At 64.5% G+C, this 11,494-nt stretch overlaps 2 protein-coding genes across 3 annotated transcripts; one reads left to right on the top strand and one right to left on the bottom strand.

The window, feature by feature from the left end:
* The first annotated feature begins 374 nt into the window (after nt 1-374).
* H696_02434 lies at nt 375-6,950 on the top strand. 2 transcript variants are annotated; one of them, XM_009496338.1, is made up of 8 exons: nt 375-833; nt 1,008-1,091; nt 1,214-1,420; nt 1,507-2,553; nt 2,769-4,385; nt 4,547-5,086; nt 5,341-6,297; nt 6,482-6,950. In XM_009496338.1, the coding sequence occupies exons 1-8, from the start codon at nt 477-479 to the stop codon at nt 6,920-6,922; spliced, it is 5,250 nt and encodes a 1,749-aa protein (XP_009494613.1). In that variant the 5' UTR covers nt 375-476; the 3' UTR covers nt 6,923-6,950. The 2 variants fall into 2 exon arrangements, with proteins under 2 accessions (XP_009494613.1, XP_009494612.1); XM_009496337.1 differs by lacking the exon at nt 6,482-6,950 and having other exon boundaries at nt 477-833; nt 1,507-1,703; nt 1,797-2,553; nt 5,341-6,460.
* A 676-nt stretch (nt 6,951-7,626) lies between these two features.
* On the bottom strand, nt 7,627-11,301 carry H696_02433 (hypothetical protein; the record flags this gene model as incomplete). Its single annotated transcript, XM_009496336.1, has 6 exons — nt 10,473-11,301; nt 10,032-10,354; nt 9,816-9,935; nt 9,597-9,669; nt 9,276-9,483; nt 7,627-9,065 (listed from the first exon to the last, which is right to left on the bottom strand). Exons 1-6 carry the CDS (start codon nt 11,187-11,189, stop codon nt 7,627-7,629), a joined length of 2,880 nt encoding a protein of 959 aa, XP_009494611.1. The 5' UTR covers nt 11,190-11,301.
* Nucleotides 11,302-11,494: the final 193 nt, after the last annotated feature.

The raw sequence follows: 11,494 nt of genomic DNA, 5'->3' as shown, positions 1-11,494 counted from the left end.
CAGGTGGCGGGGCCCGACGCCCAGACCTGCCGGGGCGGCCTGCTCGGGCCGGGAATTTTATCGCGTGTGGCTGGACGGGACGAGCGTGCCCCGGCTCGCGCGGACAATTGGACCCAGGCGACGCTAGCGCCGAGACCGCGCATCATTCCCGGCGTCTCGCCCGGCGCCAGTGCCGGCGGGGGCCTTTTCAGGATCCAGGCCGCGCGAGCGGGCCGGCCGGCCAGCTGCTCCCCTGTCCTTTCGGCACTCGCACGCTCGATCCTCCTTGCCCTCCCCTCCCCCCCCTCCACCCTCTTTCCTTCCTTTCCGCTGCCTGCTCGCCGAAACACACCTGCCTCCCTGTCGCTTCCTGCGGCTCGCCTTTCCCCGCCCCCCGCGAGTGGTGATCCTCTGCGCGAGAGAGAAAGAGAGAGAGCGAAAGAGAGCGAGCAGGCGGTCGCATCCCCCTCGCTCCAGCCCCCCTCCCCGTCCCGACCATGAACGTCACTCCCTCCACTTCGGTGGTTGTCAGCCACAACCTGACCGGCATCCACTTCTCGTCCTACACCTCGGACGAGATCCGCCGGCTGTCGGTGAAGGCCCTGCACAACCCGGTGCTCTTTGATGCCTTCGGACACCCGACCCGTGGCGGCCTGTATGATCCTGCTCTCGGTCCCTTCGACCGTGATGCCATGTGCGGGACTTGCTCGCTGAACCAGCAGTCCTGCCCCGGCCATGCCGGCCACATTGAGCTGGCCGTGCCGGTCTTCAACCCCAATACCTTCGCCACCATGTACCAGTTCCTGCGCGCGACCTGCTTCTTCTGCCACTCCTTGAAGATGGCCACTCATCGTGTGCGTGCCTCGTCCGCGCGCACGACCCTGCCCCTTCCTGGCCGTGTGTGGCCACCTTTCTCCCCCTGCCCGGCTGCCACTGACCGCTTGCAATCTGTGGTCCTCCCGCTTCCCGTCTCTCTGTCCGGTGCTTGTTCCACGGGGAACCCCCCCCCCCCCCCCCGCCATCCATAGGCCCACAAGTACAAGGCTATCCTGACCCTCATCGACCACGGCTTCCTGACCGAGGCCCTGGACCTGATGGAGATCAACCTGGTGGTGCGTTCCCATGGTCCCCTGTGCTGGCCCTCGATCGGCTCCCAGGACGCGGTGTCCTCTCCGCGCTCGCGCTATGTCCATCCGCTGACCGCCTCTTCTGTCTGCTCCTCGGCTGCCCGCAGAAGCGGCGTGCCCCCTCGGCCAAGGCCGAGTCCTCGGAGAGCGCCATCCTCAAGTCCGGTGAGAACATCCTCCTCCAGGACATCAACTGGGACAGCAGCGAGAAGGGCAATGCCGGCATCTCGGAGGAGGTGTACATGGCCCGCATCGATGCCTTTGTCGCCTCGGTCATCGGCAATGCTGGCGAGGGCAAGCGCAAGTTCAACAAGGTTCGTGCCCGGCATGGGTCTTTCCGGTTCCCCCCCCCCCCCCCCCCCTCGTCCGGACCACTGACCCGCTGTGTCGTTCGCCACAGTACATCCAATCCCATGAGGAGCGCCGCCGCCTGGTGCGCGCCTTCTTCCGCAAGATCCCCCACCAGCGGTGCGAGAACTGCGGCGCCCATGCGGCCACTCTGCGCAAGGAGGGCCTTGCGCGCATCTTCCAGCGCCCCATCCAGGCGCGCTACCTCCGGCAGAATTACGCCCAGGGCCATCGCGAGGTGGACTTCGTGTCCGGCGAGGCCACAAGCAATTCGGTTGTCCCGGCCACTGGCCGCCGGCAGGTGACCGATGAGGACACCATGTCGCGTGAGACCCTCATGAGCGGCGCTTCGGCTCCCTGGAACAATGAGGATTCCGACTCGGACTCCGACTCGGACTCCGATTCCAGCTCCGATTCCGATGGGGATCTCGACCCGGCGGCCGTCGAGCTGGCCCAGCAGAAGGCCGCCGCTCGCGTCCTGATGGAGGGTGGCAAGGTTGGCGACGAGGAGGAGGATGGTCTGTCCACCTCCGGCAACAACCGCACCCTGCTGCCGATCCATGTCCGGTCACACCTGCGCCGCATGTTCGACAAGGAGAATGACATCGTCCGGCTGTTGCTGTGCTCGCTGGCTCCCCCGCGTCCGGGGGCCTCGCGCGCTCGCGGCGCCGCTCCCGAGCGTGTGACTCCGGAATCCTTCTTCTTCGAGGTGGTTCCGGTGCCTGCCACGCGCTTCCGCCCGGCGTCCAAGATGGGCGACAAGGTGTTCGAGAATGCCCAGAACGTCCATCTGACCAACATCCTGAAGGATAACCAGCGCCTGGTGGAGTTGCAGCTGCATGCCGAGCGTGCCGGGGCCAATGTTTCCGTGGATCTGGAGAAGACCGTGTCCGCGTGGTTCTCCCTCCAGGACAATGTCAACTGCCTGGTGGATTCCGGCCTCAACCGGGACATGCGGCGCCAGGTGCCGAATGGCATCAAGCAGCTTCTCGAGAAGAAGGAGGGCCTCTTCCGCAAGCACATGATGGGCAAGCGTGTGAACTTCGCCGCTCGTACGGTCATCTCCCCCGACCCGAACATCGGCACCGAGGAGTTTGGTGTACGTGCCGGCGGGGCCCTGAGGCCTGCCTTTGCCTGTGCATTTGCCTCGGCAACATGTTGCCAAGTGTTGTGCCCATCTCCCGCCTCTTTCCCTTTGCTTGTCTCTCTTTCCCTCTGCCTCTCTCTGCCTCTCTCTCTCTCTCTCTTCGCGGTTCCGGCTGCGGCTGCTCCCTTACTAACGCATCTGGCGCCGCCTTGCCCAAACGCATCCAGGTCCCCATGGTCTTCGCCACCAAGCTCACGTACCCCGAGCCGGTGACCCAGTACAACATCCGGGAGCTTCGCCAGGCGGTCATCAACGGCCCGGATGTCCATCCTGGCGCCACGCACATCGAGAATGAGGATGGCTCGGTGTCGGCTCTGCGGCATTTCTCCTCGGAGGAGCGTACTGCCCTGGCCAACCGCCTGCTGACGCCGCAGACCGCCGGGGCCGGCGCCTCGACCGGCATCAACAAGCGCGTGCTGCGGCACATCAAGAACGGCGACGTCATCCTGGTCAACCGCCAGCCGACCCTGCACAAGCCGTCCATGATGTCGCACAAGGCGCGCATCCTCCCCGGCGAGAAGACCTTCCGCATGCATTACGCCAATTGCAACACGTATAACGCCGATTTCGATGGCGACGAGATGAACATCCACTTCCCGCAGAATCAGATCGCCCGCGCCGAGCTCTACCACATCGCCAACACCGACAATCAGTACATCGTGCCGACCGATGGTAAGCCCATTCGTGGGCTGATCCAGGATCATGTCCTGACCGGTGTGCTGATGACCAAGCGCGACACCTTCTTCACCCGGGAGGAGTATTTCCAGGTGCTGCATGGGTCCCTGCCGGAGTCCATCCAGCATCTGGAGACCCTGCCGCCGGCCATCGTCCGGCCGCGGCAGCTTTGGACCGGCAAGCAGGTCATCTCCACCCTGATGATGAACTTGACCAAGGGCCGGCCGCCGCTGAACCTCACCTCCAAGGCTCGTATCCCGGCGCGCATTTGGTCGCACCATTTCCGCGCTGGCGATGAGCAGTCCGCCACCGCGGCCAAGAGCCCGGCCGTGGAGGAGGCCGAGGTCATCTTCCATGAGGGGCATCTTGTGCAGGGTGTCCTGGACAAGAACCAATTTGGCGCGTCGGCCTTCGGTCTGGTGCATGCCTGTTACGAGGTGTATGGCGGAACCATCGCCGGCAAGCTGTTGACTGCCCTTGGTCGGCTGTTCATCCGCTTCCTCCAGGACCACGGGTTCACCTGTGGCATGGATGACCTGATCCTGCTGGAGGCGGCCGAGGAAAACCGCCGGCGCATGTTCGATGACATCGCCCAGGTGGGTCACTCGGTGGCGGCCGAGGTGGCCGGCCTGCCGGGCAGCGTCAGTGCCGAGCGTCTCAATCAGAAGCTCAGCGTTTTGTTGCGTGATGACAACAACTGCGCCCGCATGGATTCCGTCATGAAGTCCAAGACCGGCGAGATCACTTCCTCCATCATTGACAAGACCCTGCCCGAGGGTCAGATGAAGTTCTTCCAGGACAACAACATGTCGCTGATGATTCACACCGGTGCCAAGGGCAGTAATGTCAACCTGTCGCAGATCACCTGTCTGCTTGGGCAGCAGGAGCTCGAGGGCCGCCGTGTGCCGCTCATGGCCTCCGGCAAGACGCTGCCGTCGTTCACGCCATTCGACACCCAGCCGCGTGCTGGTGGTTACATTGCCCAGCGTTTCCTCACGGGCATCCGCCCGCAGGAGTATTACTTCCGTTGTATGGCTGGTCGTGAGGGTCTGGTTGATACGGCCGTCAAGACTGCCCGTTCGGGCTACCTGCAGCGGTGCATCATCAAGGTATGTCGCTGGCGTGTGGCCATGGCAAGGCCGCGGATGGGTTCTCTCCTGGTCCTTGGTGGTGTTTTTTTTTTCGCTGCTCTCACCTTCTTTCCTCTCTTTCTGCCTCTGATTCTGTGTCTCCGTCTTTGCGCGTGTCTCCGTCTTTGCGCGTGTCTTAGCACATGGAGGGCCTCCGTGTCCACTATGACAACACCGTGCGCGACTCCGATGGCTCTGTGGTGCAGTTCCTGTATGGGGAGGACTCGCTCGATGTGACCAAGCGCCTGTACCTGGAGCAGTTCCCCTTCTCGGTGCAGAACCACAAGGCCTTCCTGGCCAAGTACCAGCCCGAGCGCGTCCTCCATCGTCTGGAGCGTGAGGAGGGCCAGTCCATGATGAAGAAGGCCATCCGCAAGCCGAGCAAGTATGACCCTGCTCTGGCGACCTTCCCGCCTGGTGTGCATCTGGGATCGGTGTCCGAGCACTTTGAGAAGTCCCTGCAGAAGTTCATCGATGCCCAGCGCGAGGCCGGTGGCATGTTGGACGATGAGTCTGGCGCGCCGCTGGACGCCGATGCCTTCGAGGAGCTCATGTACCAGCGGTACATGCATACCCTGGTGGAGCCGGGCGAGGCGGTCGGTGTGCTTGCCGGCCAGTCCATCGGTGAGCCTTCCACCCAGATGACCCTGAACACCTTCCACTTCGCTGGTGTTGGTGCTGTGCGTGTGCCAGGGGCCTTTCTCTCTCTCTCTCTCTCTCTCTCTCTCTCTCTCTCTTTCTCTTTCTTTCTTTCTTTCTTTCTTTCCCTCTCGCTGATGGGAGGGGAGTTTATGCCTGGTCTTTTTCTCTTCTCCTCCTGTTCATCTCTTTCTCCCTGTCTCCTGTCTGTTGCCTGGTGTTGCTGACCTTTGCTCTCTTCTCCCCCCCCCCCCCCCCGGCCTCGGTTTGTCGTGCCTGCGTCTGTGTGGCTCAGAAAAACGTCACGCTCGGTATTCCCCGTCTGCGTGAGATCATCATGACCGCGTCGTCCAAGCCGCGCACCCCCTTCATGGAGCTGCCGATCCATGCGGACAAGAGCCGCGCCGATGCCCTGCGCATGGCTTCGGTCCTGAGCCGCCTGACCCTCGGCACGATCCTGGAGTCGGTGCAAGTGCGGGACTCGATCGCGCCGCCGGCGCGCGGGCTCGGTCGCCAGCGCGTGTACAATGTCACCTTCCAGCTGCTGAGTGTCCTGGAGTGTCAGGAGGACTTCCTGCTGTCCACCGACCAGCTGGCCCCGTATCTGTGCGGGCCGATGATCAAGCGCCTGGTGGAGCTGATCCGCCGAGACCTGGCCAACCGCGTGCGCGATGCCAAGCAGCAGGACGACTCCCTCGGTGTCGGGGTCTCGGAGGTGAGCGACGTCGTGTCGTCCATGGGCAAGCGCGGCGCGGCTCGCGCCAGCGCCGAGCTCGATGGCGGTGCCGGGGCCGACGAGGCCGGCAGCGATGACTCGGACTCCGACGACTCGGACTCGGAGTCCGGCTCGGCGGCGGCCAAGAAGGGCGCCGCTCGCCGGCAGCTGTCCTCCTACGATGACGATGGGTCTGACTCGGAGGAGTCCGATGCTTCGGACTCCGACGACAGCGCCCCCTCGGATTCCGAGGACAAGATGGATGTCGACGTGTCGGCCGGCTCCTCCGGCAAGTCTGCGCACTCGGACCAGGAGACTCGCATGGCTCAGTCCCTCTGCCAGAATGTGACCGCCTACTCCTACGACCGTGTCACCAACCAGGTGCACCTGGAGCTCAGCTACAACATCGACACGCGCAAGCTGATGCTGGTGAATCTGCTGGAGCGTCTGGCCGAGACCTCGGTGATCCGCGAGGTGGCTGGCATCAGCTCGTGCATGATTGACGAGGAGTCCACCAAGAATGCCAATGATGGCCAGGTGCGTGTCATGCCCAGAGCTCGCCTTCCCTCCCTTGTTCGCTGCCCTTTTTTTTTTTTCATTGCCGCTGCCGCTCTTCCGTCCCTCGCTTTTTCCCTCTCTCTCTCTCGGGGCCCGGTGGACATCGACTGACGGCCATTGGCCCGGCTCCTTCCCCTTGTTGCGGCTCGTGTCCGCGTCATAGATTCGTCTCGCCACCGAGGGTGTCAACCTTCAGGGTGTGTGGGAGATGGACAATGTCATCGATGTCAACAGCATTTCGTCGAACGACATCAATGCCATCCTCAAGACCTACGGTGTGGAGGCTGCCCGGGCGACGATTGCCTCTGAGATCAGCAAGGTCTTCGGGGCGTATGGTATCTCGGTGGATCCGCGCCATCTGAGCCTGATCGCCGATTACATGACCTTCCACGGTGGCTACAAGGCCATGAACCGCATGGGCATCGAGGCCAGTGTGTCGCCGCTGCATCAAATGTCCTTCGAGACCACGATGCATTTCCTGCGCAGCGCGGTCACCCACCAGGACTTCGATTCGATCGACAGCCCGTCCGCTCGAATTGTGGTCGGCCGCCCGGTCGAGGGTGGTACTGGGTCCTTCGAAATCCGCCACCCCGTGATGGAGTAGTGTGGGGAGGGGCAAGCACGTTGTGCGCGTGCCTGTGTGTGTGTGTGTGTGTGTGTGTTTGTGTGTCAACACAGGCTCGCACATATGCGTGATGGCAGCACCGCTTCATGGCTCTCTCTCTCTCTCTCTCCCCCTCTCTCCTCCCCACTCCCTCTCCTGTCCCTCTCTTTGTTTACCTTCCCCACCCATTTCTTGCTTGGTATCTTTCGTTCGGCGACTGGGCCGCTGTTCTGCGCCTCCTTCCCTCGGCTCCCGGTGGGAGGAAGTGCGCCGGTCGAGTTGCCACCCTTTTTCTCCCTTTGGCCAAGTCTTTCTGTGGCGCAGGAGGAAGGAAGGGCAAGCATGCGCGTGCTCTCTCCTTCTTCCTTCCTCCTCTCGTCCCCGGAATACACACATAGATCGTCCCCCGGCTCTCTGTTGTGTTCTTTCTGCCGGAAATGGCCAGATTGCCCGGTTTGTCCGGCCTTCTGCATGTGTCTCTTCGTCTTGCCGTCTCTTCATCCCTTGGCTTCCCGCGTCTCTTGGGGGGGATGGAGCCTGCTTCAGCATGAGCAAGGGGCCGATTTGGTGAATCTATTGTGCGGTGGAGTGGGAGGGAGGGAGGGGAGGAGAAAGAAAGATAGAGAGAGAGGGGGGGGGGGCGCAGGGGGAGGGGAGGAAAGTGAAGAGACTGCGACGGTTCCTTCACGGTTCTCGACTTTTTCCTACCGTGCGGATCGGATGCGCGCGCTCCTGCGCCGGCCAGGGGTCGGTGGCTTTGGGCCGGCGGCAGCCGGCACCAGCCGCCGGCGGGGCCGATCGGCGCTTGGTGGCGCGGGACTCTCTCCCCGAGGCCCGGTCTCGGCCAGGGAAAAGGGTATCCGCGGAGGCGGGCCACCAACCCCCGGCCGAGGTCCATCGAACTCATCGACCGAGGAGGACCCGGAATCGGTGGTCCCGCTGGCGCTGGTCAGCACCAGCAGCGGGGACACCAGGGGAAGACTCCCTCGGCGGTGATGGGGCTCCCCGCCGGGCGCCGGCGATCCGACATTCGGGGGGCGTGGCGGAAGCCGGGCCATGGCCGACTTGCTTGAAGGCGACCGGACCCCGTCAGGAGTGGCACACCCGCGCCTGGGGACGGCGTCCGCCCGGCAACCGACCGTGTCAGCGGTCGCCCGGCGAAGATCAAATGCCCGCTGACTGGGGCTCAGCTGCTGGAATGTATAAAGCCCAGGATCGGGGGAAAGGTGAGAACGCGAGGCCGAGGCCGAGGTTGACACGATGGTCAGCCGCGAGGGGGACCAGCAGGCGCTGTTCAGCCCGGTAGCCGATGTCGGCGCGGCCCCTGATCGCGGAGACGCCACGAGAATGTGATGCTCAACAGGCAATGGCGAGGCCGGACCCCCGGCCGCCAGCAGCAGGGATTCCACATTTGTGCCACCTCCGAGACCGGCAGCACCATTGGCCACCAGACGAATGGGCTCACGGAAGGGGGATGCCAGGCCGGCGGGCAGGTCGCTCGAAGAGCGCGTCGGGGTCCGAGCTCCGCGAGGAGAGGAAAGCGCCGGCGACGGGGCCAACACCGCCAAGGGGGCCTGATGCGAGTTGCCCCGGCCTCGTCGACTGAGCAGAGCCCCCGCCGGCGAGGGTGATCCCAATCCCACCGGGTCCAGCAGGGGCGATGAGGTCCCGCTGCTGGTGCTCGTCAGGCCCGGGGTGGAAGGAGCCGCCCGGTCGAGCAGGCTGATGGGCACCGAGGGGAAGGGCGGACATTCCTGGCGAGTGACCGGCGTGCCGGAGGCCCCCGCCGGCCAGCCCTCAGCCACGGTGCCATACTCGCCAGTGCGTCGGGAGAAACGCCGCCAGGCCTGCTCGGCAGGGAATTGCCGGGCAAAGTCGAGTCGCAAGGAGGAGGAGGAGGAGGAGGAGGAGGAGGAGCTGGCAGACTTGCGGGCAGGCGATCGACGCACGGCCGGCTTCCGGCCGACCGCACCTTTGGGCGGGCGGATGGTGACCATGTCCGAGGCCGAAGGCCGGGGCCCAAGCTCGGCGGCTGCCTGGCGGGCCACCCCGCGCCAGCGCCGGTCCTGGGCGAAAGATGAGTCATCTCGATCCAAGACCGGGCCTCGGTACTGGAGGCCCCGTTGCATGCGTCCCCAAGAGACTGTGCATGTGTATGTGCATGTGTATGTGCATGTGCATGTGCATGTGCATGTGCATGTGCATGTGCATGTGCATGTGCATGTGCATGTGCATGTGCATGTGCATGTGTGTGAGTGAGTGTGCATTTGAACACACAGCGGCAGGGAAATGTGCCAGAGGACGCGCGAGAAGGAGGCAAAGGGGAGGCAACCCCCCGAGCAAGCAAACGCACCGGAAAAGGAGGGCACTGCCTGGCGGGCACTCATGACCGCATCGCTGCGAGCCGCCGTGCGATAGCATTGACGCCAGGAGTTGAGGATCATCACTGCCTGGTCGAGGTCTCCCATGATGTGCCAGTCAAAAATCCCCAGCCACTCGGGAGCCAGGGGGGAGTTGTCGAAATAGAGGGAAATGCCACCGTTGTTGCGGACAGCGCGAGACTGCAACATCATGTGCCATGGGAGTCAGGGGGGAGGGGGGGTGCCTTTGTAAGTGGCACCGAAAGTGAAGAGTCGGGGAAGAGCAAGAGGCAGGCCTGGCAGCGGTGTCGTACCAGTTGCCGGACAAGGTGTCGGCAGCCATCCACCTTGAGCGACGTCCCCATGACCATCAGCAGGGTGGGCTGGCTGTCGAGGAGTGACCGGGGGAGGGAGGGGAGGGGGGGGGGGGGGAGAGAGCGAGAAGATGAGCCTTCGGGACAATGGGGAGGGGGAGGCCCAGGCAGCACGGAATAGCCCCATGCAAGTGGGCAGGCTAGCAGGCGGACACGCACTCCTTGAGCGCGCGCTCGACATCCTCGGAGATATCTTCCGCGCGGGGATGCGACTCATTATAGAGGACCACACTGGGACGCAGGCGGCCGACACCGCGCGAGCGCGAGCTATTGGCCTTACTGCAAAAGGCAGGCAGCCCGGAAGGCAGGCACAAGGTCAGATTGGACAGGGTGTGTCAAGGGGGTGCTGCGCGGGCAGGTGTCCGCAAAGCGCACCGGAAATCGTCAATCGCCTTGCAGGCCGGGCACACGGGGAAGCCCCCGCCAAGAAGGTCGGCCTCATGCTCGACCAGCGGGAAGGTCTCATGGCAAAGGGTGCAGTACACCGTGTCGAGGGTCCCATGAAGCTCGACCACTGTCCGGTCGCCAAGGCCGGCTTTGCGCTCGAGTTTGTCGATATTCTGGGTGTATGCCCGGAGGAGTTTCCCCTCGCCCTCGAGCTCACGCAGGAACTTGTGCACCGGGGTCGGCGAGGCCCGGCGCGAGTGCTGCGCCAGAACCGCCATCAGCCTCAAAAAGTCCCTCGTTCGCTCGGGATCCTATTCGATGTGCCACATTCCCGGGGGAGGGAGGAGAAGGGGGCGGGGGGCGGGGAGGGACCAAGGAGGTCAGAAACACATCCGAGGGCGGGGGGAGGGACCAGAGAGGCAGACATACATAAAAGACGCTCGCATCGAAGAGGTCCTGGCCACGACGGGCGGCGCCGCGGCGGGGCTTTGCCGCCTGGGTGCCCGGGCCACCATCGACCAGATGCTCGGCTTGCTCATAGACACCGGTCAGTGACCGGAAGTCCGGGATGCCACTGGAGGTGGAAATCCCCGCTCCAAGGACCGCCACAGCCCGATGTGCGGGCTCGCAGAAGTACCGGGCCAGGCGGTGAAGCGCGGCCGCCGGCGATGGGCCCAAGTGCCCGGCCGAGGAGAAGGGCGCCGGCAGGTCGGCCAAGCTGCTCACCGGGATGATGATGGTTGCCCGGTGGCGCAGATCCGGCGGGGGCTGGGAGAAGTCTGGCGGCCGAGGTGGGGCTCGAGCGGCCCGCTGTCGGGCCAGCTCCAGGCGCCGGAGGGAGCGCTGCGAGTCGAGGGCCGCGCGTTGGAGCTTCGGGCTGAGCAGTGGGCCGCCACCCCGGCGAACTTTGTAAATCCCCCGGAGTGGCCGTCCGAGAGGGGATGCGCCGGCACCGAGGCCGCGCGGGCTCCGTGGCGACTGCAAAAGCCGGTGCTGCTGATGGTAGTGGTGCACCGGGCAGCCGAAGGAAAGTGAACAGCCACGCGGCCCCAGGCGGAAGCTCCGAAGCGGCGAGCGCGGCGAGCTGGGCGGGGAGAAGACCGCCTCGCGGCGTAGCGTGGCCGTGGCGGTACCGGAGCCGTCCATCGGGGGGTGTTTCTCTGTTGCTCTCCCCCAAATGGAATAGGGAGCGGCAAGGGGCAAGGTCGGGAGGCGCGAGGGGAAGGGGTGGGCGGGGTGATATCCTGATTTGAGGGGGAAAATGGGGGGCGGGGGGGGGGGGGGGAGGGGGGTGGAAAATGGTCCGGGCGTCTGAAGGGTGATACCCGGGTCCTGGCAGAGGTGTGACTGGACGCTGCCACTTGGCCAGCCTCGAGCCTCAGGCCCCGGGGTGATCGGCAATTGAGGGGAATTAATGCCCAGCTGTGCCCCCCATTCCCTGGCGTACACAC

The sequence above is a fragment of the Fonticula alba genome (assembly GCF_000388065.1).
Source record: "Fonticula alba strain ATCC 38817 unplaced genomic scaffold supercont2.3, whole genome shotgun sequence".
In the NCBI taxonomy this organism is placed as follows: domain Eukaryota; order Rotosphaerida; family Fonticulaceae; genus Fonticula; species Fonticula alba.
This window is presented reverse-complemented; position numbering and strand designations above follow the sequence as displayed.